General features: G+C 44.0%; 1 protein-coding gene across 9 annotated transcripts in view; it reads left to right on the forward strand.

Moving 5' to 3' along the window:
• Positions 1–24883, forward strand: part of Lrmda (leucine rich melanocyte differentiation associated) — a 1035474-nt gene that overhangs the window by 569540 nt on the left and 441051 nt on the right. For all 9 annotated transcript variants that reach the window (XR_009591436.1, XR_009591437.1, XM_060382108.1 and 6 more), the window contains exons 3-5: positions 2778–2909; positions 9124–9258; positions 20738–20855. Coding sequence is in view for 7 of the 9 variants with exons in the window: in XM_060382108.1 (XP_060238091.1) it covers positions 2778–2909; positions 9124–9258; positions 20738–20855 (385 nt within the window). In the remaining 2 variants the exon portion in view is untranslated. The remainder of the gene's footprint in view (positions 1–2777; positions 2910–9123; positions 9259–20737; positions 20856–24883) is intronic.

A 24883-nucleotide genomic window follows, 5' to 3' on the forward strand; every position in this document is an offset into this window, starting at 1 on the left:
CCCGTGTGGAGCTCTGATACACTGGCCCGCACTGTGGAGCAGCACTGGGGCCAGTGCCCTTGTGGCGCACTGGCTTTGCCGCACTCAATGCTGTGTCATTTCGTTTTATGCTTCCTCAGAAGTGGACAGCACTGACGTTCAGGGAAGGAGACTTTCTTCTGCTTGTCAGTTGCCAGTTCTTTGATGAGTGTCATGATAAAAAAATACAATCTTTGTACAACAGCTCGGAACAGTGCGTATTTGAACGTTGCCTTTGACCAGGGCTCATCTGATGTTGCCTCACAAAGAACTCGGTAGCTGCTCGGGAGGCTTCCTGAAGAAGGGGGCAGCTCCACTCCCTGGTGGCAAGCAGGGACCTAGCCCTGAAGCAGTTGTGGTTAATGAGCCTGGTTTACTGAGTCCAGTGGAGAAAGGGACTCAGAGCTCTTTGGGTTGAGAACTTGACTTTGTATTCAGTCTCTGATTCCCCAGAAACCTACCAACTAGGCTTAGTGGCGCATGTGACTCCAATACTGTGAAGATCTCAGCAGGAGGATTAGAATTTCAAAGATCAATGAGTTTGAGGCCAGCCTGGAATATATGGTAGCCAGCTTCAAACAAACAAACAAACAAACAAGCCAGGGACTTCAGAGAACCCAAAGATTCCCTGTACACCGGATTTGTCCATCTGCCCACCCCCTAGGCCTCCTCCACTCTCTCAGTCTTTACTCCGGCCCCTAGGTCACAGTTTCTGGGACAAGCTAATGGATGGCCCAAGGAGGCAGCACTGACTGGGAATACAGTTGTCCCCTCAGTCTTCCTGAGATCGTCCCAGCTAGGAGACACACAGAGACAGTATGCGTTCAGTATACCTCAGTTCAAGCTGCAAGGAGGTGGAGGAACCAAGACAAAGCCACATAGCCTGCTCCTAAACCCAGTGACCTAGGGTGACCCTAAACAAAAGCGCACAGTTTCAGGGGATCGTTTTTGTTTTCTTTCTCTGTGTATGTCTCTCTCTCTGTCTCTGTCTGTCTGTCTGTCTCTGTCTTTGTCTCTGTCTCTCTTTCTCTCTCTCTCTCTCCCCCCCCCCTCTCTCTCTCTCTGTGTGTGTGTGTGTGTGTGTATTTTGGCCCAGGCAGCAGGTTGCACTGACCTCAAAGCCCTTATGCTCTGAGTGCTACAGCCAGAGTGGGAGCACATGAAGATCTGTTAGACACAGGACATACAGTTGGGAGCAAGCCCTGAGCTCAGTGGAACCTGGAGATTTAATGAGCATGTTTGCCTGCATCTCAGAGGAGCATCTTAAGGGCAGGACTCCCCACCTCCTCCCCCAACCCCTCCTTTGGAGGACCCTCTGTTAGAAAACCCACCAGGGAGCCATGGCACCTTGGGAGAGCTTTCAGGCTAAATCTCACCTCCAGAGGTGCACACAGAACATGCACACACACGATGACAGGGCTTTAATATTGGTTCAGTCAGTAAACGAAGAGCGTGGCAGACATCCTGATCTGCCGCGGCCATACTTACTTTACAGACTAGCCAACTGCTAGCCTGTGTCTTCCCTTCCTGGGCTCTGTGGTTCTGCCAGCTCCAGCCTGCGCAAGCTCAGCAAAGCTCAGCACCACATCTTCCCGGGGCCTCCGAGGATGGTAAAGCTGGGAGGGAGGAAGTGTTCCCGAAAGTTCTGGAGCCTTTGGCTCACCTTAATTAACATTTGTATGTGCCTGGGCAAGTCTGTGTGTACAACCAGCTCACGTTCCCTCCTCTCCAAACACTCACAGAGTCCCTCAACTGGAGAGCTAATTTCAGACTACAGAGGCAAACAAGGCCACCTTTCCTTTTGTGCAGTAGTTTTTGTTTTGTTTGTGTTTTTTGTTTTTTTTGTTTTGTTTTGTTTTTTTTGTCTTTGAACCTGATGTGTAATCCTTAATGCCTTTTTTATTTACTGCCTCAAAATCTACATTGCTATCCCCTAGGCTGTGAAAAAAAAAATCCACATTCCATAAATTAAAACTTCAGACCAGGGGCTTTGAAGCAGAAATTCTCCCAGCTCCCTGTCCCCACACAAAACCAAAACCAAGTAAAAAGAAATAATGAAAGAAGAAAAAGCTTTCTCTCTGCCTGGAGTGCTTATGTAATTCCTCCCTGTCAGGCAGCCATGGGGATGCTAGGCAGGAGCAAATTAAGTGATTAGTAAAAAAAAAAAAAAAAAAAAAAGACCCCAAGGATGCGAGGAGCCCAAGGAAGTGAGGATATGAGGGAGAAACGTTGCCTGGCCATTTCCCCTATGACTGTACAGAGGAGAACGGCTAAGAAATGATACTTGAAGTTATATTTATTATTGTAAGAGGGGTATGAGATTTCTAGGCAGGAATGATGGATGACAGCTTAAATTTGTGTCCAGGGAATGAAGGTGAACTGTGACAGAGTTATTTATCTTGGGAATGGAGGTTAGGGTCAGCCCAGGCTGGGTGCCTGAAGGCACAAGACATTGACAAATTTATCCTGCAGGCCGTATCTGAAGCCCTTTGTTTTGGATCCTGGCTTCTCAATAACTGACCCTCATCCTTCATGTTGGCAATTCATGAAGGATGCGGTGAGTGCCAGCGGGGCCCCCTTCTCCCCCTCCGCCCCCACCCAGCTCCCTGCTACTAATTCTTGTCATTCACTCTGCTGACAGGCACCAAGCCCAAACTATTCCCAGTTCTGAAAGGGAAGGTTAAAATATTTATTTCGGCTCATAATGGCCTCTCTGATTTACTGCAGGATCTTTCCCCCCCTTGCCTTTGTCATTGCAGGTCACTGGAAGGACTGAGCGCGTTCGGGAGCCTGGAGGAGCTCATTCTAGACAGCAATCTGCTCGGGGACGACCTCGTGTTGCCACGGTTACCCCACTTGCACACCTTAACCCTCAACAAGAACCAGATATCCTTTTCTGGCGCCCAGGACATCAGGCCCCCGCAGCACCCCACTTGCTGCCCAGATCCACAGGGGTCCCCTTCTGCCATCCCCACACCCTTCTCCGCAAAAATACCTGCAAAATGTCAAATGAGTTTTACGTGTCAGCTAAATTAAAGTATGTGAAATACAGTCAGTGGGCAGACAAAGCGTTCTGTCTTCTGGCACTCGGGACACTTCAGAGTAATTTATTATAGGTCATTCATAAATGAAATGCACCGTTATATCTTCCTGTTGCTCCGTTTTAGTGTAGAGATCTAAGTTATGGCTGCGAGGAAATCTTTTTAATAGATAAAAATAGAGAAAGAAAATAATGTCACGGGTGCCTGGGAGGAAAAGCGGCTTCTCTTTGCCTGCGCTTGTGTGGGAGGGCGACCTCTGGTGGCAGGCCGTGGGTAATGCCGCTACGCTGACCTAGTCCTTGTAGGCTTCTGGAATGCTTTTGGTTCAGGCTAGGGGAACAATTTTGGAGATCAAGAAGGGAGAGAGAACTGGGTGGAAAGAGAGCTGTGAAGGCCAGGCTCTTCACTTCCCACGGGAGTGATGACAGGCCTAGGAGAATCACGGTAGATTGTGGCCTCCTTTGGGTAGGTGAGCATGTGCCCAGCCTGGGATGAGAATTAGTAACTAACTGCCCTGGTTTCTATGATGAGAGTAAGTCAGAAGGCTTCTCTAACAGCAATAACAGAATAGGGTACATGGCACCTCCATCCGGCACAGCAGGTGCTAGGATGCCAGCTACGCCAGCCAGGGATGTCGGGATCTTTCCTGTACCTAGTCCTGCTTGGCAGAATTCACATCCACAGGTGTTTGTGGGATGAACATATTCAATTTTATTAGTTTCTCACTGAACACTCTCGGAGACCATGCACTGTACCAGGAACTTTTAAGCACCCTGCTTCTTGTTCTTACCAGGTCTAATGAGGAGGGCTTTTCACATTTGCCTAGTCTTAGAAACTCTGAGGTTACGTATAAACTCCCAGGCAAACAAGGAACAAGATGAAGACCTGGATTCAAGCTCAGGCATTGTTCATACAGAGGGTCTTGGCTTGGCTTGTATAATTTTGTTCTTGGTTTTGCTATAGAGCCTTGGACTTGAAGCCTATTTGCCTTGACTTACTGATGTTAATCACTTGTTCCCATTCACACATGTTGTTAAAAGTTACAAAGAGAACCAACATCACCCCTCCTGGTTATAAAGTAAAAATAGATTCATATATGAAGTTCCGCGTGCATACTTATATCAGCATGTGGGATGCTTTGCAAAACTCTTTATTAGCCCCCATTGGTGCTTCAAGCCAGAAGTTAATATTTCCTTTTTTCGGTAAAACATCATCTCAGCCAGCTCTTTCTGCTATGACAGAATACTGTTGACCAGGAAGCCACTAACAAGTATTCATCACTCATAGTCTGGAGGCGGCAAGTCTGAGAGTGGGATCCAGCATGAGAGGGACTTTCATGAGTCCTTTGCCTCTTCTTGCATTGGAGACAGAGCAGGAGGAGGGAGGATGAAGGCTGGAGAAGAGAAAATGTTCCTGTTTGTTCTTTTCCATAGATTAATCCATCCTATCATGTGCTCTACCTTTAGGACTTAATAACTTCTCAAAGGATTTGGAATTCAAACACTTGCATTGTGAGAGTGGGGCATAAACAGTTAATGATTCCCATATATGTTCCTTATGGCCATTCTCAGTGGACACTTCCATAGAAGTAGAGGAAGAGAATTTAGAAGTAAGCTCACAGTCTGTGTCATAATGAAATTTAGTGGAGTTTTCCTCATGAATCCTTTAGTCAACTAATTTCCGAGTGACTCTGAGGTTACGTATAAACATACAGTATTCTGTGTACTCTGTGTCTTCTTTGACTGTCTCGGTGATCAGCTGGACCATCTGGGCAACTGATCAAGGAGAGAGGGATTATTAGACTAAACTGTAGACTATGTCATTCCTCCCTTGGGCCTCAGCCCATGTCTGTGTGCCATGCCACAGGATATTACACTCCACTGACTTAGTTTCCTATGTCATCTTGGTCCTATTTAGCTGTGTGGCCTGGTACAAGTCACCTTCTGGGAGCCCTTTCTTTGCTTTTAGAGACATAAGTTGTATAAGGTGGTGGGGTCCAGGGTGCTGGGAGATTGACTCGTCTTTTGTCAAGTCCTTTTCCTATTCTGTGCCTGAACTTCCTTGAGCTGCAGTGGTAATGGTAAGAGAGTAGGGGTAGCCGTGGAAGTCGCCATGTTACTGAAAATCCTATTCCATTGCTACGATTTTGTAGATAATTTTGTTATCAATGGATACATACCAGAAAGTATGTTCCACTCAGGTTGTCATGTGATTTCTTTTATCTTTTTTTTTCCTTCATCTACTGGTACCATGACAAGAGTCAGCTTCCCCATCCATTTCATCTGGAAGTTGCAGTCTGAAAGGTAGCCAAAGGTAGATACAATGTATGCCATCCTCTTAGCCTAATACACTGACCCTACCTCTTCCAGTTAAGACTCCCTCCTTGTGAAAATGCCTCAGTCCTGCACTAGTAGTAGGATGGGTATTGCTGATGCTATCCAATGAAATACCTCAGATGCAGGCTCTGTCAGCTAGCTCATGTAGCGTAATGACTCACTCCACAAAGCAACAAATGCTCTATGCACTTCAATTCTGTGTGAATCAGGGCTCAGCAGGATGGTTCTTCTGATGGCCTTATTTTGTGTCACTCAGACAGGCATTTTTTTTTTCTTACCAGCGCTAGATAATTTAAAATAACCTCATTTTTACGTATGCAACTAGTGCTGGCTATTGGCTCAACTGCCTGTCTCTAATGGGCTGCCATACTACATGAAAGGATGAGTCTAGGACACAAGCCCTGATGTTGCATGTGCTTGTCAAGTCCTACTTGTGTTATTGGAAGCTACATACCAACTGCAGAAGAAATGTGGGAGATGACACGGGTGTGCAGACATAGAAGAGCTCATTTCTATAGCTCTCTACTCTACCAGCCTGGCGTCTCTATGGCATCTTATTTCATTTTCACAATAAAGTATCTTATTGGCTCTCTCACACACCAATCATACACATACTCCTCCTGGATTGTCCACCAACAGCACTGAGGTCTTCTGTATTGATCTCAGTTGTTTGATCTTGGACTATTCAACCCCAAGTAGGGGACTGACTGAAAAATTTGGAAAGTATAGACCTTTGCACAATGTAATGATCTTTTTCAACCTTTCCTTTTGGGAAAACATAGGCTTTATTTGAAATTAGACGTAAATTTCTTTCTCAGTATTTGTATCCATACGTGTGCTCCAGGTATGGCAGTGCAAACAGAGAGAAGGATAATGCTGCGTGAGATACAGCTGGGCTATGGCAAGGAGATGGGGTATTGCATCACAAACTTGGACCTCATGCTTAAAAAAATATCATGTACTCAGGTGTGTTTGTGTGTGGGCCAGGTGCTGATGGAAGACAGAAAAGACCTTCAGGTCCCCTGGGGCTGGAATTGTGGGTGGTTGTGAGCTGCCATAAGTGTGTGCTGGGAACTGCACTCCATGTTTTGTAAGAGTAGCAAGCCAGTTCTCCAGCCCCCGGACTTCACTTTTAACAGCAGTTTATCATCTTGAAAGAGTGTGTTTTCTTTTATTCAGGCCCTTGGTTTCTTATATAATACATGCTTCAGAGTTTTCCTGAGTGGAATAAGCAGTGTGATCTATGGAAGACACTGTGTTAACACCCAACACTCTTGCTGCTCTCTGGTACATTTAACTAAAATTTCTTGGTCCATTTAGATAAACCACAGTGCTTTGAAAACATAAGCCTAAACTGAAATATCCAAGACAGACAGCACAGCTGGATGACAGTGTATGATCTTCCCCCGAAATACATTAAACTCTTCATTTTTCAGTCTTTTAATTTCACCCTTTGTACTAGAAATTGAGTCATTTTTCTCCCTGGAAATGATTTAGACTTGAATATAGTCTCTGTCATTTACTGGCTGTGTGACTCTTAACCTCACTTTTCTTAGTTATGTTTTTCTTGGCATGATAATATTTCTGATACATATGTGCATGCAGGGGTGCAAATATATGATCTACTTAGCATTCAAGAGTCATTAGGGGAAATTTTCCCAGTGGTGATAACGCTGCTCCCTAACCTGGATATGAGCCCAAAGGTGGTGATGTTCTACTCTTAGCTGGGAAATCACCCTGGCTTATGTGCAACAGGACCTGCACCCCAGGAGGCTCTTCTCCTCCATCTTCTCTACACTTGTAAGAAAGATATCAGTTTGATCTTGCTCTCTCCACACAGAATCTCTCTTGGCAAGCCTCACCATGACAGCTGGGCTCCACAAGGGCAACTTCCTGTAGACATGGGAAAAAAATCTGAATACCCAGTCAATGGAGAAGGCTTGATGAAGGCAAGCAGGTGCATCTGAGAGTCTAGCTCAGGAGAGTTGACACCGTGACAGGAAGCTTGAAGAAAACGTGCCCTTCCAATCATCTCCCAATTCATTTCTGCTGCCATGGTCTTCATTAGTTGGAGACCACAGACTTGCATCCATTCATTGTCCTGACTTAATTTTTTATACAACAAGTTCTATCTCAGCTCACTCTCAGGCAGGACAGGACTGTGTTTGTTCTTGTTGACCCAGGAGACAGAGGAGCCAATTAAAATGCAGAACATGTTGCAGGAAGTTCCAGGGCTTCTTGTCTGTGGATAACTACTTAACTCACTCTGATTTGTCATTTAGTAGGTGGTTGGGAAGGTTTAGAAAAATGGAGTTTCCACTAGACTAAATACCCCACATGAGACATACTCCTGGAGATGCACTGGCTTCATTGATGGAGATAGCTGAAACATCTTGGAGCCTGAAGGTACTTTGCCCAAAGTGTCCATGACCAGGATATCTAATGGCATCTACCTCTCCAGGTCCTCCAGTCAAAGAAAGACCCAGTTTGTATGTACTGTTGAGATTAGATAACCAAAAAGAGCCCTCTCAAAAAGACAGGTTCGAGAACTAAGGCATAAGCTATGTATGGGAAGGCTCTTTATGGACTAGAGGTGTGGATCCCTGTCAGAGCGCCTGCCTAGCAGGGTCAAGACCTTAATTGGATCCCTAACAAAACTAAGAAGAGAATAAGGAGAATGAGTGTGAGAATGAAAATGAATATTCAATTGGAATAAAAATACATGAAGCAAATTTTAAAAATTAAGGTGACAAGAGCCACAACTGTTAAAATAACTAGAAAGGACACAAATCTTTTTATCCTAGATATGCCTATTTTAAAAACCTTATTTTCTACAAATTCCCTTACAGCTACATTGCATAATAACATTTTTGATGTTTTCTATAGAGAGCATAGAATGACAGTTCCATCTTTTAGCATGATTGACTGAAAACTGAGTTTTGGTTTTAGGAGTTGAGACATATTTATGTTATGATTTAGCTAGGTGTCTTCTAAAAGTCCACACACTGAAGCCATAGTCCCCAAAGCAATGCTTCTGGAAGTTGATGGAACCCCAAGACACTGTGAGATGAAATAACTCCTTTCTGTCACTCTTTTTTGTTTTAGAATTAAATTGAATTTTATTTTTATATTAATTACAGTTTATTTACTTTGTATCCCAGCTGTAGACCCCTACCTCATTCCCTCCCAATCCCAACGTCTCTCCTACATCTCCACCCTGCCCCTCTCTAAGTCTACAATAGAGGAGGACTTCCTCCCCTTCCATCTGACCCCAGTTTATCAGGTCTTATCAGGACTGGCTGCAATGTCCTCCTCTGTGGCCTAGCAAGGCTGCTTCTCCCTCAGGGGGTTGCGGGGAGGTCAAAGAGCCAGCCACTGAGTTCATGTCAGAGTCAGCCCCTGTTCCCCTTACTAAGGAACTCACTTGGATACTGAGCTACCATAGGCTATGTCTGAGCAGGGGCTCTAGGTTATACCCATACATGGTCCTTAGTTGGAGAATCAGTCTCATAAAAGACCCCTGTGCTCTGATATATTTGGTTCTTGTGGAGCTCCTGTTCTCTCCAGGTCTTACTAACTCCCCCTTCTTTCATATGATTGCTTTGTCAGGTATTTTGTCATAGAGAGACAGAACTGACTCCCATAGCTTGGCCTGTTACTTGTGGCTCCTACTACTTGGTAAGCTTCTCATTATCTTTGAAGAAGATCCTTAACCTTTGACACATTACTGATTTGGAAAACCTCCTTGATCACCTGGCAAAAGTGACACCAGCCCTAGAGTACCTCAGCCTGCTGGGAAATGTGGCATGTCCCAATGAGCTGGTCAGTTTGGAAAAAGACGAGGAAGACTATAAGAGGTACAGGTGAGTATTCATATAAGAGATACAGGTGAGTATTGACATGGTGGCAGAAAGAAAACAGAGAATCTGGGGCATATGGAATACTGTGTAAAGAAAACATTGGTAAGTGTCCACAGACCTCTCATTACTCTATTAAACTGTTGTCTTTTAGAAACAGAGTCTATGTTCTTCCTCTGTCAGGTTCATAGAAGGCAAGAAAGGATATGGCTAGTTGAGATACTGGGCCAAGAAATGTTTCTCATCATGGGCTAACTCATATACATTTTAGGTTTTGCAGTTCTGTGGATTCTGTCATGACTATTGAACCCTGATGTCAAAGTGTCTCTTATAAAAAGAGTTGTGCTTAATACCCTACTCAAATCAACAGAGGGGAGAAGGGGAGAATGTATGCATCTGGGACTCTTGGGACGTAGCTCCTGGAGGGTTGGGGAAAGAAGATAATGGTCTGAGAGGATCTTGTCCTCCTGGAGTTTATTTAAAACTCTGATGACCTACAGAGAAATGTAGTAGGGATAATTATTGTGTATCAGGCTAATACTGTAAGACATACTGACCATTATTATAGATTTGTAAGAAAATAAAATTCCTATCACACAGACATAAACAACATAAAGCAGAGACTCAGTTGTATTTCTATAAAGAGGAATTTTGTGAATTCAGCTTTATTTCTAAGTTTCATTATTAACTTTGTAGAGCTTTTAGGCTATTCTTATATTTACTCAAATTAGAACCCCTCTTAAAAAATATACTCACAAAGGTCTTTCTCCATTTGGAATATTTTCAACCATGGTGTGACATTATTGATTGGGGTATGACTTCTTGCTAGGAGAAAAACGGTTGCCAGCCAGCCAGAGCAAGCTGCTAATTCCTCACATTGAATCGTTTAATTGCTTAGAAGTGAAGTGACTTCTGGAGCATTCTTTTTCAACTTTGAATCATGAAATTGTCTGATCCATGGTGTGTAAAGGTGTCACTTTAAGCGTAGTACCTTCTTATACCAACATTGTTGGAATAACATTTTTATTTTCATTATGCTTATCAGTGCATGCTAATTGTCCCACTAATGAGATTCACTGTGATCTTTTCATATCACAATATATATTGCTCTTTGGTAGTATTAAATTCTCACAACTAGCTCTGGGCCCACCAATCTCCCTGCTTCTTCTGGTCCACTTATCTTTCCTCAGTGATACCTCTTTTTTTGTTGTTTGTTTAATTCTAGTTTCCATGCATAAGACCAAGAATGTGACCCCTATTTTGCTCTATGTGATGAGCTTTTGCACTATGTAATGATGTATGCATTTTCTTACAGACAACATGAATTTGTTCTCCTCTGTGGCTTGAAAATATTCCATTGTATGTAAAAATGTTATCCTTTCATTTGTTGGTCGGCAACTGGGTATCATCCATATCTTGGCTAATGTAAGCACAAATTTAAAAAGCATTTTGGAAGGCCAAGCCCAAAAGAGTTTATTTCATACACATATTTCATAAACCAAACATTGTTCGAGAATTTCCTTTTTCCTTTTGACTTTTTTCTTCATATTTTTGCTTCATTTGAAACACACATGTAACTTTATATATGTATGAACATGCACCTGTATTACCTATATATGTGTATGCTCACACATTCACACTTGTCCATTTATTCATTCATGCAACCAAATATAATATATGAGTACAAATGTAGATAAGTTGTTTGTTTGTTTGTTTTTTAGAATGAGAAAGAGAAGGGGGAAGGAGGAAAAGAGGGCTGGAGAGATGGGGAGAGGGAGAAACGGAGGGCGGGGAGGGATGACTGAATGGGATGAAATTTCCATTTCCACCTTGCTCTGTTTGGTATCAGATATAGAGCTTAGAGAGGTGTAAAGGGAAGAGAAAAGCAAATACTTCATTGTTGATTTTGTAACTGGTCAGATTGACAAAGAATAGAAAGATTCACCAGATAAGCAGGAAGATTAGAAAACCTAATATGGAGTTTGGTTTTGTCAGAAAGATTTTTAAGGCAGGGGTGACTGTCTAGACCGGTGGTTCTTAAGTGACTGAGTTAACTAAAAGTCATGATTCGTTTGGCAGCAAGTCCATGCTCGGATTTCCTATCTCACCCCATGTTATGCGTCCCATCATATATTTTTCTCTCACTACTGTGGCCGTGTCCATATTGAGAAGAGTAACTGTAGAGTCCTTGTACCTTGAAGCCTAATGCAGACCTGAAGTCATGTTTGGCATGGGGAGGCTAGGCTGGGGATTTTGGAATTATCCTTTTTACTTAGGTATCGGATCCAGATAGCAAGCAGCAACTACCATTCAGACTCAATCCAAGTCACAGTTGTGGGTCATGGTTCTTGTAGTAGGTTTGTTTCTATAGGAACAGTCCTCCCTGTGGATCTACCTGGGCAGTCCCCCAAGCATGTCCTCCCATCCCGGGTCTGTGTGGCTGGCAGGATGTGAGAGATGGGCCGAGAAGGCTGTTTGTTAGTGTATTTATGACAATGTTGCCAGGAGAGACTGGATTCTAGAAGCCCAAATCACATCTAGCCACAATTGCCTTTGAAAACCCATAAGTCATCCACACAGTGACTGCTAGGTCCTCACATTTGAAGGAAAGGCAGCCACCAGGAACAATAGAGACATTCAACGTGCTCCTGCCCAGTTACAAGTTCACTACATGGTCCTGTGAAATGCCAGGTCAGTTCTCTAACGTGCTTAAATCTTTTATTCATTTTTATTGGTGACTTTGTAAGCCTTCACCCAGCATTTGGTAGAGAGAGATGTGCGCACAGTGCGTTTTGGCAGCCCTGCTTTCTTTATCCTAGTTGGTGATGCATTTACCCCTGAGAAATTTTAGGGCTTCACAATATGACTTTTGAATTCAGAGTTATTGTGGCATATGCATTTATGCAAGAGAGCACAACTGCTTGCCCCACATTGGGTAAACTATGTTCCTGCCCCTTCATCTACAAAGCACAAGGTCTACTTTCTCTTGGCTGTTACCTAGGCCATAGTAGTGGAGACTTTATGTAAATTTATGTGACAGTTTTGCTAGGAAGTGGCTTAAGCAATGAATGATATTTCTACAGTTTACTGTTTTTCACTTTAAGTATGTTTTCTGACAATACTTCTTCTATTAATCATTTAGGCAGCAGTAGGAGCTTTACAGGATGCAGTCAGAAGCAAGAACCTATGGTTCATTTAGTGCTATTGAGAAAATTTCCTATTGATTGGCATCCTCTGTGGTCATGTGATGTAATATTTATGTCACCCACCATACATCAAAACAAGTGTGTCTGTTGTTTGGTTTCCCTGGGAGATGTGGATTTCAAAGAGTTCAGTTCAGTGTTAGTTTGTGTTGTGGTCCAGTCACCAGACTTGGAGTGGGAAGTGGCTGGGTTAATGTACATTGTGCTCTCTGTCCCTCTTCCTCTCCTTTCCCCGGTGCCCACTCCTCTGGCTTCCTCATTTACTTCTATGTGCCCTGTGGATTTTCTTGGCAGACATCCCCACAGTAAAATAGGCTCATTAAATTTCTCTGTGAACACAGACACACTGCTGAGTGGTTGGACAGAGCCCTGGACCTGCTGTGGTAGGAGCATAACCATGTCCAGGGTTCCCTTTGCCATTTGCCAATGCTCGTGGCCACCTTATCACAGGGCCTTGAACCCAGTTCTGCTGTTCTGTCAGTGGCTATGAATTTGGGCCTTTTGCAGATTTCGATACCATCCAAAATCAAAATAGTAAGTCAGGGTGGGAAGCCAAAGTGGTCAGAATGGGTCATCCTTTGTCTTTCCTGGCAGTTCTTTTGAGGGAATAGGAGACAGACAATTTTTCAGGCAGAGAGAGAGAGAGAGAAAGAGAGAGAGAGAGAACTATGTAATAAATATGGTGAAATTCCAGGATGGGTGACTTTTTCCTCATACTATTGACCTGAGAGAAAGGCCTGGCAGCTTTAAAATAAAAAGACTTTTTATCCCCACTGCACCCAGCCTGTGGACAAGTCCAAGGCCAGACCAGGGTGTGTTTACCCCAGAGGTGAGGCCCTGTCAGCTTCTCTGCCTTTGTTAAACTGATCAACCTAGACTGGGGAGAAAGACTTTCCCTTACAGGCCCTTAAATCTTCAGCCCTCAGGAAGAGTCAGAACTTTGGTTTCCAGGTTCCCTCTCTGCTTTGCAGAGGGTCTTTTTCTATGTATGCCTGCTATATGGGTGTGTTTCCTCACCCCAATATACGCCTTCCCTCAACCACTGATTCTATCTGCTCCTGTTCTCTGTGTTCAAGATTTCTCTGTTGCTACCTGTTTTGCTCCAGATATTTCCTGCCTTCTAATTCTTTACCTGAGAGAGAAAACAAACCCCATCAAGACCCCTAGATACTAACACTTCCTTGTTTTTTTCTTCAGGAAGAATGATGGCTGAAAGTCAACAGAGAATAAATGCTGAACGTCACCTTTCAAATAACAACCTGGGCTCTCAGGCTTGAGGCTGTTCTTTTGTGGCTTAGCTCTGTTGTGCATTTTCTTTCAATTTCTTTCCCTTCAGGCTGTGATTACTCCCCCCACCCACACAACCCCTGCCCCAGTAGGTCCCTCTGTATTCCTTAAAACTTTAAATAATTTAAAATACGATGCCCTTTCTTTGTTCTCTGGTAGGCAGCAGCCCTGGGGCCTGCCCAGTGTCTGTAGCACTCCACCAAAGGAAAGGTGGGAGGGACCCTCCGGTGGTGTCTGGGGCCATCTTGGCCTGCCACCCAAGGCTGTTTCCCACTAAATAGGAGCTGTAAAACCTGTGGCTTATATAAGCCAGCTAGCATTCCCCCAGCTAATCTGCAATCTGGGCTTTGATGATCACAAGAAAGCAAAGGTCATGACCCAGAGATCAAAGCGACAGAAGCCCACACAGTAATTGCTGGTTACCCTCCATACAGGCCCTTAGACTGTCCTGTGGGTGTATCATTTGCACAGAGACTTCAAACATGCTGCCAGGGAACTACGAGCCAAATCAGCTGGCCTTTGCCGGTTGTCAGGCCAATTCGTTAATGCTACAGGTGAGCTCACCTCAGCTTATTAGAGTGAGGTCATTGTTTTCTCGCAGAGCGTCTGCAGCTGTCCCACTCACTGCTGTTCATCATTCCTTGGTCTTCACTGGTGTTTTCTGACCATCTCTCTCTCTCTCTCTCTGGAGGTAGGAGGAGGTGGTTACGCAAGGCAATTGGGTGAAACTGGTGGATCAAGAAGGAGCCCTTTGGATGCATTTGTTGTCAATCATCATTGAGCACAGAGAATCCAAGAAAATTAGTACTTGGAGGAGGCTGAGGCCCATTCTCATGGCTCAGATGGAGAAACTGAGGCTCAGAAGGGCAAGCTCAAGCCTGAGCCCTCTGCTCTACACTGAAAGCTACTTCCTCCAACCTTACATCATGATTACCTCTCTCCCTTTAGATACCCCCTTAATCTCCAAGAGCTTTAGTTTCTCAAAGAAGCTGCGTGTAAGCTGCTGCTGTTTTCTCTTAGTAATCGCACACCTTAGCAGTTGAGCAGTGCTATTGACCAGCATGAGATAACCAGTATTATTAAACAACATTGATGGGATCCAGTTGACAGCAAAGAATTATGTTGCTTTTTTGGCATTCTTGCCCTTTTCTGTTAAGCTTTGTTGGGGATTGAGGACAGTGAAAGGATCATCTATGGCTGCCTTCAAGGCACGAGGTAAAGCGTCGGTAACTTGTACTCTGTGCCTACACTCCCGGTGTATGGGAGTAAGAAGGTGTCAGGAAATAATGAGAAGAAGTATTGATCACCAGAAGTGGAACAGAGAAGCCACCCAGAACTCTAGATCCTGGCTCTCTTAGGAACCTATGAGAGTCTAGAACCATTTTGGTGAAAGAAATATGGCTGCCAACACCACCAGCAGATACTCTAGCTGGGAAGCAGATAATTATTTTTGGATGGAGGGGGGTAACCTGGTAGCAGGACAAGAGAATGCTTTCCTTTCTGTTTGACGTATAGGCAGAAAAAAAAATACTAAGGCCATTGATGACAACCAAACAAGCTGATTTTTCAACAATAACAAAAGGAGTTGTTCCTCCCTCTGTCTACATTTAGCTTTGTCCTTAAAGGGTACTTTAAGAAAATCTGCCGTTTACATGAAGACAGGGAACCTGACAGCATCTGGGTGGTAGCCTCTCATTTTCAGGAAGGGTGTCTCTCCATACAGAGACAAATGGATACATAAGCACCTTTGCAGAGCTCCCTGCTCTTCTAATGACCCCCACTTCCGTAGCACAGCAAACAGGGGCCCTAAGGCCCACCATCTCTAGCCCAGGGGCTTCCTCCCAGCCACCTTGAGAAGGTCAGGAAAATTGGAGTTGCCCTCTTTAGCTGGGGACGTGAGAGACTTAACTTAGACTGATCTTCTCATTAAGCAGTGCCCTAGCTTAACAAGCAGTTTTATAAATCTGAAGCTGCCTCCGGGTGTCACAGGATTTATGGACAAGGGGGGGTCTGCCATAAAGTGGTTTATGATGGCTGCCTTCTGTGTTATTAGTAGCTGTCTCTTCCTTCAACCATTGCTGTTTGATAATAGCCTTAAAACACCCAGAATTACTTACCTGCAAGTCCCATTCCCGATAGCCTCTGTTGACAGTCTGAATAAGTTTACTGGCCTTTTGTTGTTCTTTCCCTTCAAAACAAACTGATTGAACCATCAATAGCTCCTGTGAGCTGACAGAGGGATGTCATCTGGACTAGCCCTTGTGATTGCAGGTTATCTGGGGGAGTTAACCTCCCTGCATTGTTAACTGAAATGTTTTATGTACTATGCAACTTTAGGATATGGCTGTGATAACCCCAGTAACTAAGTCATACATCACGGTAAAGAGATTTGGGTGTAACAAATAACCCCGGATTAAATTTACAAGGGTTGAATTGATATTGTAAAAGCCTTCATTCCGTGGCTTCGGGAATCTGCTCTTGTGTTTTTATGGCAAACGTGTATTACACTCCGGCTTGAAGCTGCAGCTTTTGACACTCTGACATGACCTAGAACAAAGGGAAATAGATCTCTCAAGACCAGCATGGGACAGGCAGGCAGGACGCCCACTGGCTTATCGCTTGGCAGGAATGCTGGAGCCTATTCTAAGTCACCAGGGGACAGGAAGACCTGGTAAATGCGACTGTTAGCTGGGCTCATGGAGCACAGGTGCTGGGGCAGGGCACTCTGTTCGCTGAACTGGGAAAGAGACTCTTGGCTGCCTCATTGCGCTCATAATTTCCCAACTATTAGTCCTTGTGGTGTTGTTTTCACTAGGACATTGGTTCTCAGCAGGATGGCAGCAGTGACAGCATCACCTGGGAACTTATTAGAAACATAAATTCCAGGCCTCAGTCCAGATTGCCTCAGTAAGGAGCTCTGGGGATGGGCTGGCATCTGCATCTGTGCTTTAACAAGTCTGCGGGTCATGAGGATGCCTGCTCAAAGTCAGGAGCCACTGTACTAGAATCCAAACCTGCGCTAGAACATAGAAGGCGTTGGGAGCAGAGGTCTTCCGCTGCGTTTCCTCACCGCAGGGCCTCACACTGCGCCTTCCAGGTAGTAGCTCCTCAATCACTATCACCGAATAGTAACTAAATGAAAAAACTAATGACACTCCCAAAAAGGCAATGGATTATAGAAGACAAGTTCCCCACAGTGTAGTCATTCTGACAGGGATGGTGATAGTTGTTCTTAAAAAGTTTAAGTATTAATTTTTGTTTATGTGCCTGTGTGTATGAGTGATTACAAATGTGTAGGTGTCCACTGAGGTGAGAGGAGAGTGTCAGATCCTCAGGAGCTCCAGTTACAGTCATCAGGAGCCTCCTGTCATGGATGCTGGTAACTGAACTTAAGTCTTCTGGAAAAGCACAAACTGCCCTCAACTACAGAGTTATTTCTCTAGCTCCATTTAAAACAAAATAAAATCATTTTTTATTAGTGTGTGTGTGTATAGATGTATATATGATACGTGTTAGAGGTACACGCTTACTACAGAGCGTATGTGGAAGTCAGAGGACGACTCTCGGGAATCATTTATCTCTTCCTACTGTGAACCACAGGGATCAAACTCAAACTCACCAATATCTTACAGACCCCTGGAGAAGAAGATGTTCAAGAGAGTCATTTGTGCCCTCCCCTTTGGCTAGCATCAGTCTCTGGACTCGAAGAAATTGGACTTTCCCTAGGAATCTCATGCTAGAGGAAGAAAAAGCCTAGAAGCCTGGTACCAAGCACAGGGAAGCATGTCTCCCTGGAAGAGATTCAGAGCTTGTCAGCCCATATTGCTGGAGATACCTGAGCTGTGACAGTGGTGACAGATCCCTCCTTCAATCAGGACTGCTTGGCTATGTATACCTCTGGCCCTCTGTTTACAACTAACATCATCTTAAGGACCATGAAAATGGACCTGGGGGTGGGGGGTCATTGGACCTCCTTGTTCTTTTTCCCAATGTTTCAATTCCCACACCGGGAAAAGGAACAATTCATAGCTCCCTTTTCTGCTTCTCAGTATTAATTTGGCTCTTTAATTGGTCTGTTGGGTGGCCTGTCCTGGTTTGTTATCCTGCCGAGGTGCATACTCTGATCCTAACATACTGGGCAACTCTAGAGTCCCTCAGACCTCTCTGGGAGCTCATGGTGGCCCTTACGATTGAAATGAAGTCATTGGGAGTCTAGGGATGATTGACAGACTCTGTCATAGGCTGTTTCTCTGACTCTAAGAAGAACGTCTCCAACAGCAGCTCTTTGTCATCTAAAATTTTTTTAACTAGCTTAAAAGCCGGCACCTCTCCATCTTTCTTCTTTGATTTCAGAGCTGTGATCCAAAGCGAGGCAAAATGACAATGCGCGGTTTGTTGTCACTGTGCTTCCTGGCAGCCCTGGGAAGGCATCTTTCACTCCAGCATTAAACACTGGCTGATTTTCTAATCCCAATGTTGTCCTCACCTGAATATTCATCTTTCCCCACCCTACACTTAGTGGGTGTCTTTCCTCTTTCGAGCGTCACTCCTGACATACTGTTTCTGTCTGTGCATGTCTTTATTTGAAAGAATCTGTTGTCATCAAGACTTTGTCAGTATAAGCAGGAGATGGAAGTTTTCTCTGACAGTCTGAGGCCGGTGGGAATTCTGCTAAAAGGTATAAAAGAACACTTGAGCCCTTTGCCTCATTTTGGATAAGATCAGAGGTGGTTGAGGGTGAGGTTAAGGAGAGGCTTTGGGAGAAAAGGAACACAAGTAATAAATTGAAGCCAGGGAGGAAGCAGGGTAGAACAAGGGAGGGAAGGAGGAAGAAAAGATGGGCAGGAGGGTGGATATTGCAGGACCTCTGGTCTTGGGGTGGACTATAAAGGAATTTGAGGGACCCACACAAGCCTGATTGCTGTAGTTCCATCCCAGGTACTTAGAAGGTGCAGATCTGTAATCTCAGACACTTCTATGGGGAGATGCAAGGCAGAGACAGGAGGCCAAGAGCTCAAGGGCCAACTAACCTATAATACGAAGTACTGCAAAATCAAAAGAGAGACCCTACCTTAGGAAAGTGAAAGGAGAGAAATGGCCCTGGAATGTTGGCCTTTGACCCATGTCCAAAGCCCAAGTGTTTGCTCAGTCCCATGAAATAATAAATGAATTCATAACTGAATTTATTGAAATTAATTGCAAAATAATTTTAATGTGTTTTGACTTTAAGAGTCCGGGGCCCTTTGAAATGATTTGAAATCTTTCTGGGTTTTGAGTGATGGCCAGGTCTTTTACCTAAATAAGTTTATAAAGGTAACTTGATGATATGAAGTTACCTCGTGGATGTGGGAGAAGGCTCTGGGGACCTGAGGCTCTAGCAGGGAGGGAGGCACAGAGCATGCCCAAGTGGTGTCCACACTAATAAAATCTTGAGTGGGTTGCTTTTGAATTTGTTTCTTTGAAGCCTGTTTGAGATGACATATTCCCCCTTTTCCCTTTAGTTCTCGGTTATTCTCTGTTTTCTCATAACCACTCCATGGATAACTTAGCATCACTGATTTCTAGTTGGATTCATAACAATACATATTCCCCCATTACAGTGAGAACCCCTTGAGAGTGGAGAGGTCTCTATCCCTATCCTGACACATAGTGGGTACTCAAGAAATGTTTGTGTGGGCTAAATGAATGGACAGGCTATTGAATCCATTCTTGCTTTAGTTTCCAAGATATAATGAAGGTAAACCTTTGAGAAGGTTTTAGTTTAGATAAGGACATCCATTACTTTAACAACAAGGAAACAACTAGAAAATGGTTGTGTTGGACTGGATGCTGAGAAGCATTTAGAATGAAAAAAAGTAGTACAGGATAGATGTGAGAAGGAATGTTTTCTGAGATTAGGATTTGGAAGGTGAGAGAATTCAGGTGAGAGAATTCTAAGGAGGTAGGCGTAGAAAGTGATAGGGGTTTTTTTAGAGGTTGTTCATTTCTCTCGACTTTGAATGTTCATCTCTTCTTCCAAAGTAGAAGAGGATCTAGATAACTGGTCATTCGATTGATAGAGAATATGGTCCTGATGGGAAGTAACTGGGTTGATGACTATTGCTGACAAGAAAGAAGTGCAGTCCAGTGTCTATGTACTTTTACATTTATAAACATATACACTGGCCAAGTGCATCTTCTTGCCAATACTGTTTATACACATCTGTTGGAGGCTAATTCATCACACACATAGCCAGTGGCTTATCTGTGACGGTCTATAATGATCACAAATGATTCTTTTGAAGGGAATGGAGGCCACTGGGTATTTAGGGATATTAAAAAAATAAACAAACCTAGAAACCACCTCTGCCTCCTATTTATCCTAGACAGAGATCATCTCCATGCTACATTTTGGAAATTACCCAAAAATGATGACAGAAAGTACTTAAGACTGCCTGAAGTCCTGAGTGAAGCATTTCTCAGCCACAAGCAGGCCTCACTTCTACCCTTAAGCCATCCAGCTTATTAGGGCTCATTTAAGGTTCTACCTGGGAAATCCTGACCTCCAGCCTGAGCTCCAGTTTGCGTATCTATTGTATCAATGATGAGAGTGATACAGATGCCTCCCAGTAACAGCAATTACATGCATGGAATGTCTGATCAAGGTTTAGATTGGTCTTGCTGAGAACTTTCCATGTTGAAGCATGCCCCATTTCCTAGAATGGAAGAAAGGGATACATTGACAGGGTCCTACTGGCTGGCTGATTCTAATGAGGTATGCATCTACCCTTGAGTGAAGTGTAATTGTCACTCAAGTTTTGTTGGTGTGTGTAAAGTGCAACTCTTCAAATTTCCTCTGAGGGGTTAAAATTGTTTTTGGGGGAGGAGGAAGAGAATGGCTAATATCTAAACCCTTAAAGTCTTATGGTATAGACACCCAAGGTTCAAACATATGACTCTCATCCCTGAGGCTGCCACACCAGTCTTCCTGAATTGTTTCTGCCTTTTTCTCCCAGGTACTTTGTTCTGCACAAGCTGCCCAATTTGAAGTTTCTGGATGCTCAAAAGGTCACCAGACAGGAACGAGAGGAGGCATTGGTCAGAGGGGCCTTCATGAAGGTGGTGAAACCCACGGTGAGCTGCTACTGTCAAGTCTTCATATTGCATTTACATCTTACTTCACTGGCTTCTCTGCAGAGCATCTGTATATTTCAAAAATAGATGTGATCTCACACAGGGTTCAGTCATAGATACATTGCTTTCCAGTCATGAAACTGAGTGGGAATAATTTAGTTCTCCCTATCACTCAGACTAAGAAGACTCCTCCATAACACTCTGTGGTGGTTTAATTAAGAACAACTCCCATAGGCTTATGTGTTTGAATATTGGCCTCCAGGTAGTGGAATTGTTTAGGAAGGGTTGGGATGTGTAGCCTTGTGCCACTGGGGATATGAGTTTCATGGTTTCTAGTTATCTGTTTCTTCTTCCTTAGTCTTGTGGATCAGGATGTAGGCTCTCAGCTACTATTCCAGCACCATGCCTGCCTGCCTGCTGCTGGCATGCTCCCAGTCATGACAGTCATGGACAAACCCTCTGGAATGCTAAGCCTGCAATAACTCTTTTTCTGCAAGTTGTCTTGGTTGTGGCATTTTAGCATAGCAATAGAAAAGTAACTAAGACTCACTGAAACATGAATGAAGCTCAGTGAAGCTCAGCAGGTGAATTTTAGGCTTCCTCAATGTTTTTTTCTCAAGGGGGTGTGGAACTGAAAAAGAACACATTGAGACTTTTGTCTTTCTGGGGTAGATACAATCCCTCCTGGCCTTCAGAAGAGGTTCTTGTTTTTTGCTCCTAAATGGGGTTAATTTTCTTCTGTCAGAGATGAAGCCTCTTCAGTTTGCTGAGGTACTCTTAGCACAGTATGCAGTATTTTGGACAATCTGAATTGGGGCTGCTGTGGGCTCGCTACATACAGTTCATGAGAGTAGGTTTGGCATCTTGGATTCAGACACAAAGAGGTTTCAAGGGTGTTTGCAAATAATCTCTCTGGGAGACATTTGGGCCCTTCTACAAAGTCTGAGCCTGGGAGTGGATTCAGTGACCCTGATGATGACCCCTTTCTAGAAACGTCATTACCCTGGAGCACTGTGCAGCTCCATAGTTACCACCCCTGAAATTGCAGCTATATGTTGAAAATGCTGGCACAGGAATCCTGAAGGTCTAGTTTGTCCTCACCCAATGACTTATAGCCCTCTGTACATGTATTGGAAGTGATTAAGCGGGGAAGCAAAGCCAAAGAAAGCCAAAACAGAGCAGAACAATGAAACCTCTTCCATCAAGTTACGCTGTTGGCAGCAGACCTCAGGCCACTTTCTTTCCCTGAATCCATGAGGTGCAACTGATTTCCTGTTATGCTGAATGAAATTGCTAACAGTTGTGGAAATATATGATATGGAGGGTATAATTCTGGCAGATAAATGTATTGTTACCTGTTTCAGCATGTGGAGAATTAATTGAGTGATTCATTTCATAGCTATTAAAGTGTTAACAGTTCTCCTTATTGGAGCATAGGCCTGACACAGTGCACATGACTGCCTTTAGTTATTCCAGCTTTTGCCATTTTGTCTAAATGAAAGGATTTATCTCCTGGCTTCTTTTCTTTTTTTTTTTTCCCTTCTTTTATTTTCTTACCATTTTTTTAGGATTCCAGAGACAACCAGCATCACCAACCCCAGCCAAGCACAGCAGATGAAGTCTTTGTGGTACTCTGGGGTCAGATACTGGCCATCCTGCCTTTCCCACCTTCACACCTACACTGCACAGAGCAGATGTTTATTTATCTTGCCCTCATTTGCTTTGGGATTGAAAGCTGTAACGTGGCCAATGGAAATCTGAGGAAGTACTGTCTATGCTGTTTATATACTGGCAGGCCGTGGTCTGTGTCTGACTCTCCTCCAGTGTTCCATGTCTTACAAACCCATACACATAGAAGGGTGGACCACTGACTCATCTTCAGAATGATGGAGTTCAGGTCCAGAGCCTTTCGTGGAGCTACCCAAGGTCACTTGATCAAGAATTCCTAAGCTGGAATTTTACCCTTATATCTGACATGGGGCCTGGCCTCTTCTGAGAGGGAGAGAGAGAGAGAGAGAGAGAGAGAGAGAGAGAGAGAGAGAGAGAGAGAGAGAGAGAGATTTTCTCTGGGATGTCTTGGCACACTTGAAACTTCTCATGAGATACTGAGTGAGGAAGACCAGTGTATGTGTGTGTGTATGTGTGTGTGTGTTGGGGGGGCTTCCTTCATGGAGATAGGGAGAGCTGGAAAACCCTCTTGCCTTTGAGCATGATGGGGAAGGCTTCCTGAAAACCTGCCATTAGCTGTCTGAGTCATTAGTGACACCAGCAGAAGCGCTCCTCAGCATCCCCAATTAGCTTCGAATCAATTATAGAATTAGTGATCGACTCTAATGCCCTTACTAACTGTATTACACTTAAAAAATGCCCATTCATTATTTCAGGAGAGAGACAAAAATATCCTTGACAAAGAAACACGGGGATCTTGTTTTCTCTTCTATGGAGTCATGAGATTTCCTAGTAGAAGATCCCTTCTGTTGCTTTGTGCCTGAGGGATCTGGGAGGGAGAAAAGCCCCAAGATTCTGATGGGGCACAGTTAGGACCGAAACCAGTCTTCTTGGGTTTTGGTTCAGTGTATTTATGTGATGATCCTTCAAGATCCCAAGAAGATCCCGTGGTGTTACTGCTTTATTATACTGCACATGACTGCTGAATGGCAGTCGATTCCCTTTTGTCTGTTGTTTTCTGTGACACACAGTGGTATTTTTCCTGCAGATAGAAGGGAGCCAAATGAGTTCTTTGCTGAATTAATAAACTGGCATTCAGATGACTGCTCTTGCCTGTTGGCTGTGTATACAGACACAGGCTTGTTCTTACTCAGGTGGATGTGTGTGTGTGTGTGTGTGTGTGTGTGTGTGTGTATCCTTTCCACCTCCGTGTATATATACATATGTATGTTCTAGGAGGCATGTGTACACCTGGAGTCGGCTTCTAAGTGGAGAGCAATTTCCTTCCCTCAAATTGCTGGAGCTGCGCAGCACACACTTGCTGAAGACCTATTTTTCATAACAGAATCAGAATCTCAAGTTGGCTGGCTTCTGTCCTTTCTAGGGCAGCAGGGGCCTGTTGTGCTTATTCAGCACAATGTTCTGATGGATGATCAAGGAGGCTGTGATTTGGGGAGCTGTTTTCATTTTATTCCTGACATAAAGTATTTGGGAGAATGGAAAATGCCTCTCCAATCATAGCCCTTGCCTTCCAGGTAGGGAATGGGCAGGCTGGGTGTTCTAGGCTGACGCAAATGCAAGATCAGCCAGGAGCTAATCAACCCTGTGTCACCAACATTTGATTTGGTACCTGGCAGGCCTGGACACTTGAGTCCAAGTTTTCTCTAGCTCTTGCTCCTGATGACACATTTTGCCTCTGTGACTGCTCTTTGGCTTTTGTTGATTCAAAGATGCCTTTCTTCTGAGTTTGAATGGTTCTTTGGAAAGATGCTGTTATTCATGAGAAACTGATAGCTAATGTTACCGTGCTCTTAGAGATAGACAGGCCCACACTATATGAGTGTCTGTGTGTGTGTGTGTGTGTGTGTGTGTGTGTGTGTGTGTGTTAACACTTAATGGACCTGCAACAGCTAGGATTTGCTTATTTCCCAGAATTTTAAAGAAAATATATATCTTTGTCAATCTTAGCCATCAAATCAAGCCAGTAAAGAGAACACCAAACCAGACACTGAGAGGCTCAAGGCTCCCAGTGAAAGGCATCTGGAATGACCAGACCACGACCCCCATTGCTGCACCGCGAAATGTAGATCAAAGAAGCACAGAAGCCCATCCAGGAGGGCGCATGTGGCGACACAGCAGCCCTGCACATCAGAGAAGCAGCTAAACAACCCGACAGTCACAATTGCTTAATTATGTCTTGGCTTTGTAATTATTCATCCCAGTTCTGGCAAAGAGCACAGTTGTCATTTCTTTGACATAATTATTTAAAGGCGAGCCCTCTTGTTTACATGCATATACACGAAGTTGGCTACTGACTTGTTTAAGCTTCAGGACCTAAGAGGAACCATGGGGGACTAGCC

Source organism: Meriones unguiculatus, chromosome 4 (assembly GCF_030254825.1).
Source record: "Meriones unguiculatus strain TT.TT164.6M chromosome 4, Bangor_MerUng_6.1, whole genome shotgun sequence".
Taxonomy (NCBI): Eukaryota; Metazoa; Chordata; class Mammalia; order Rodentia; family Muridae; genus Meriones; species Meriones unguiculatus.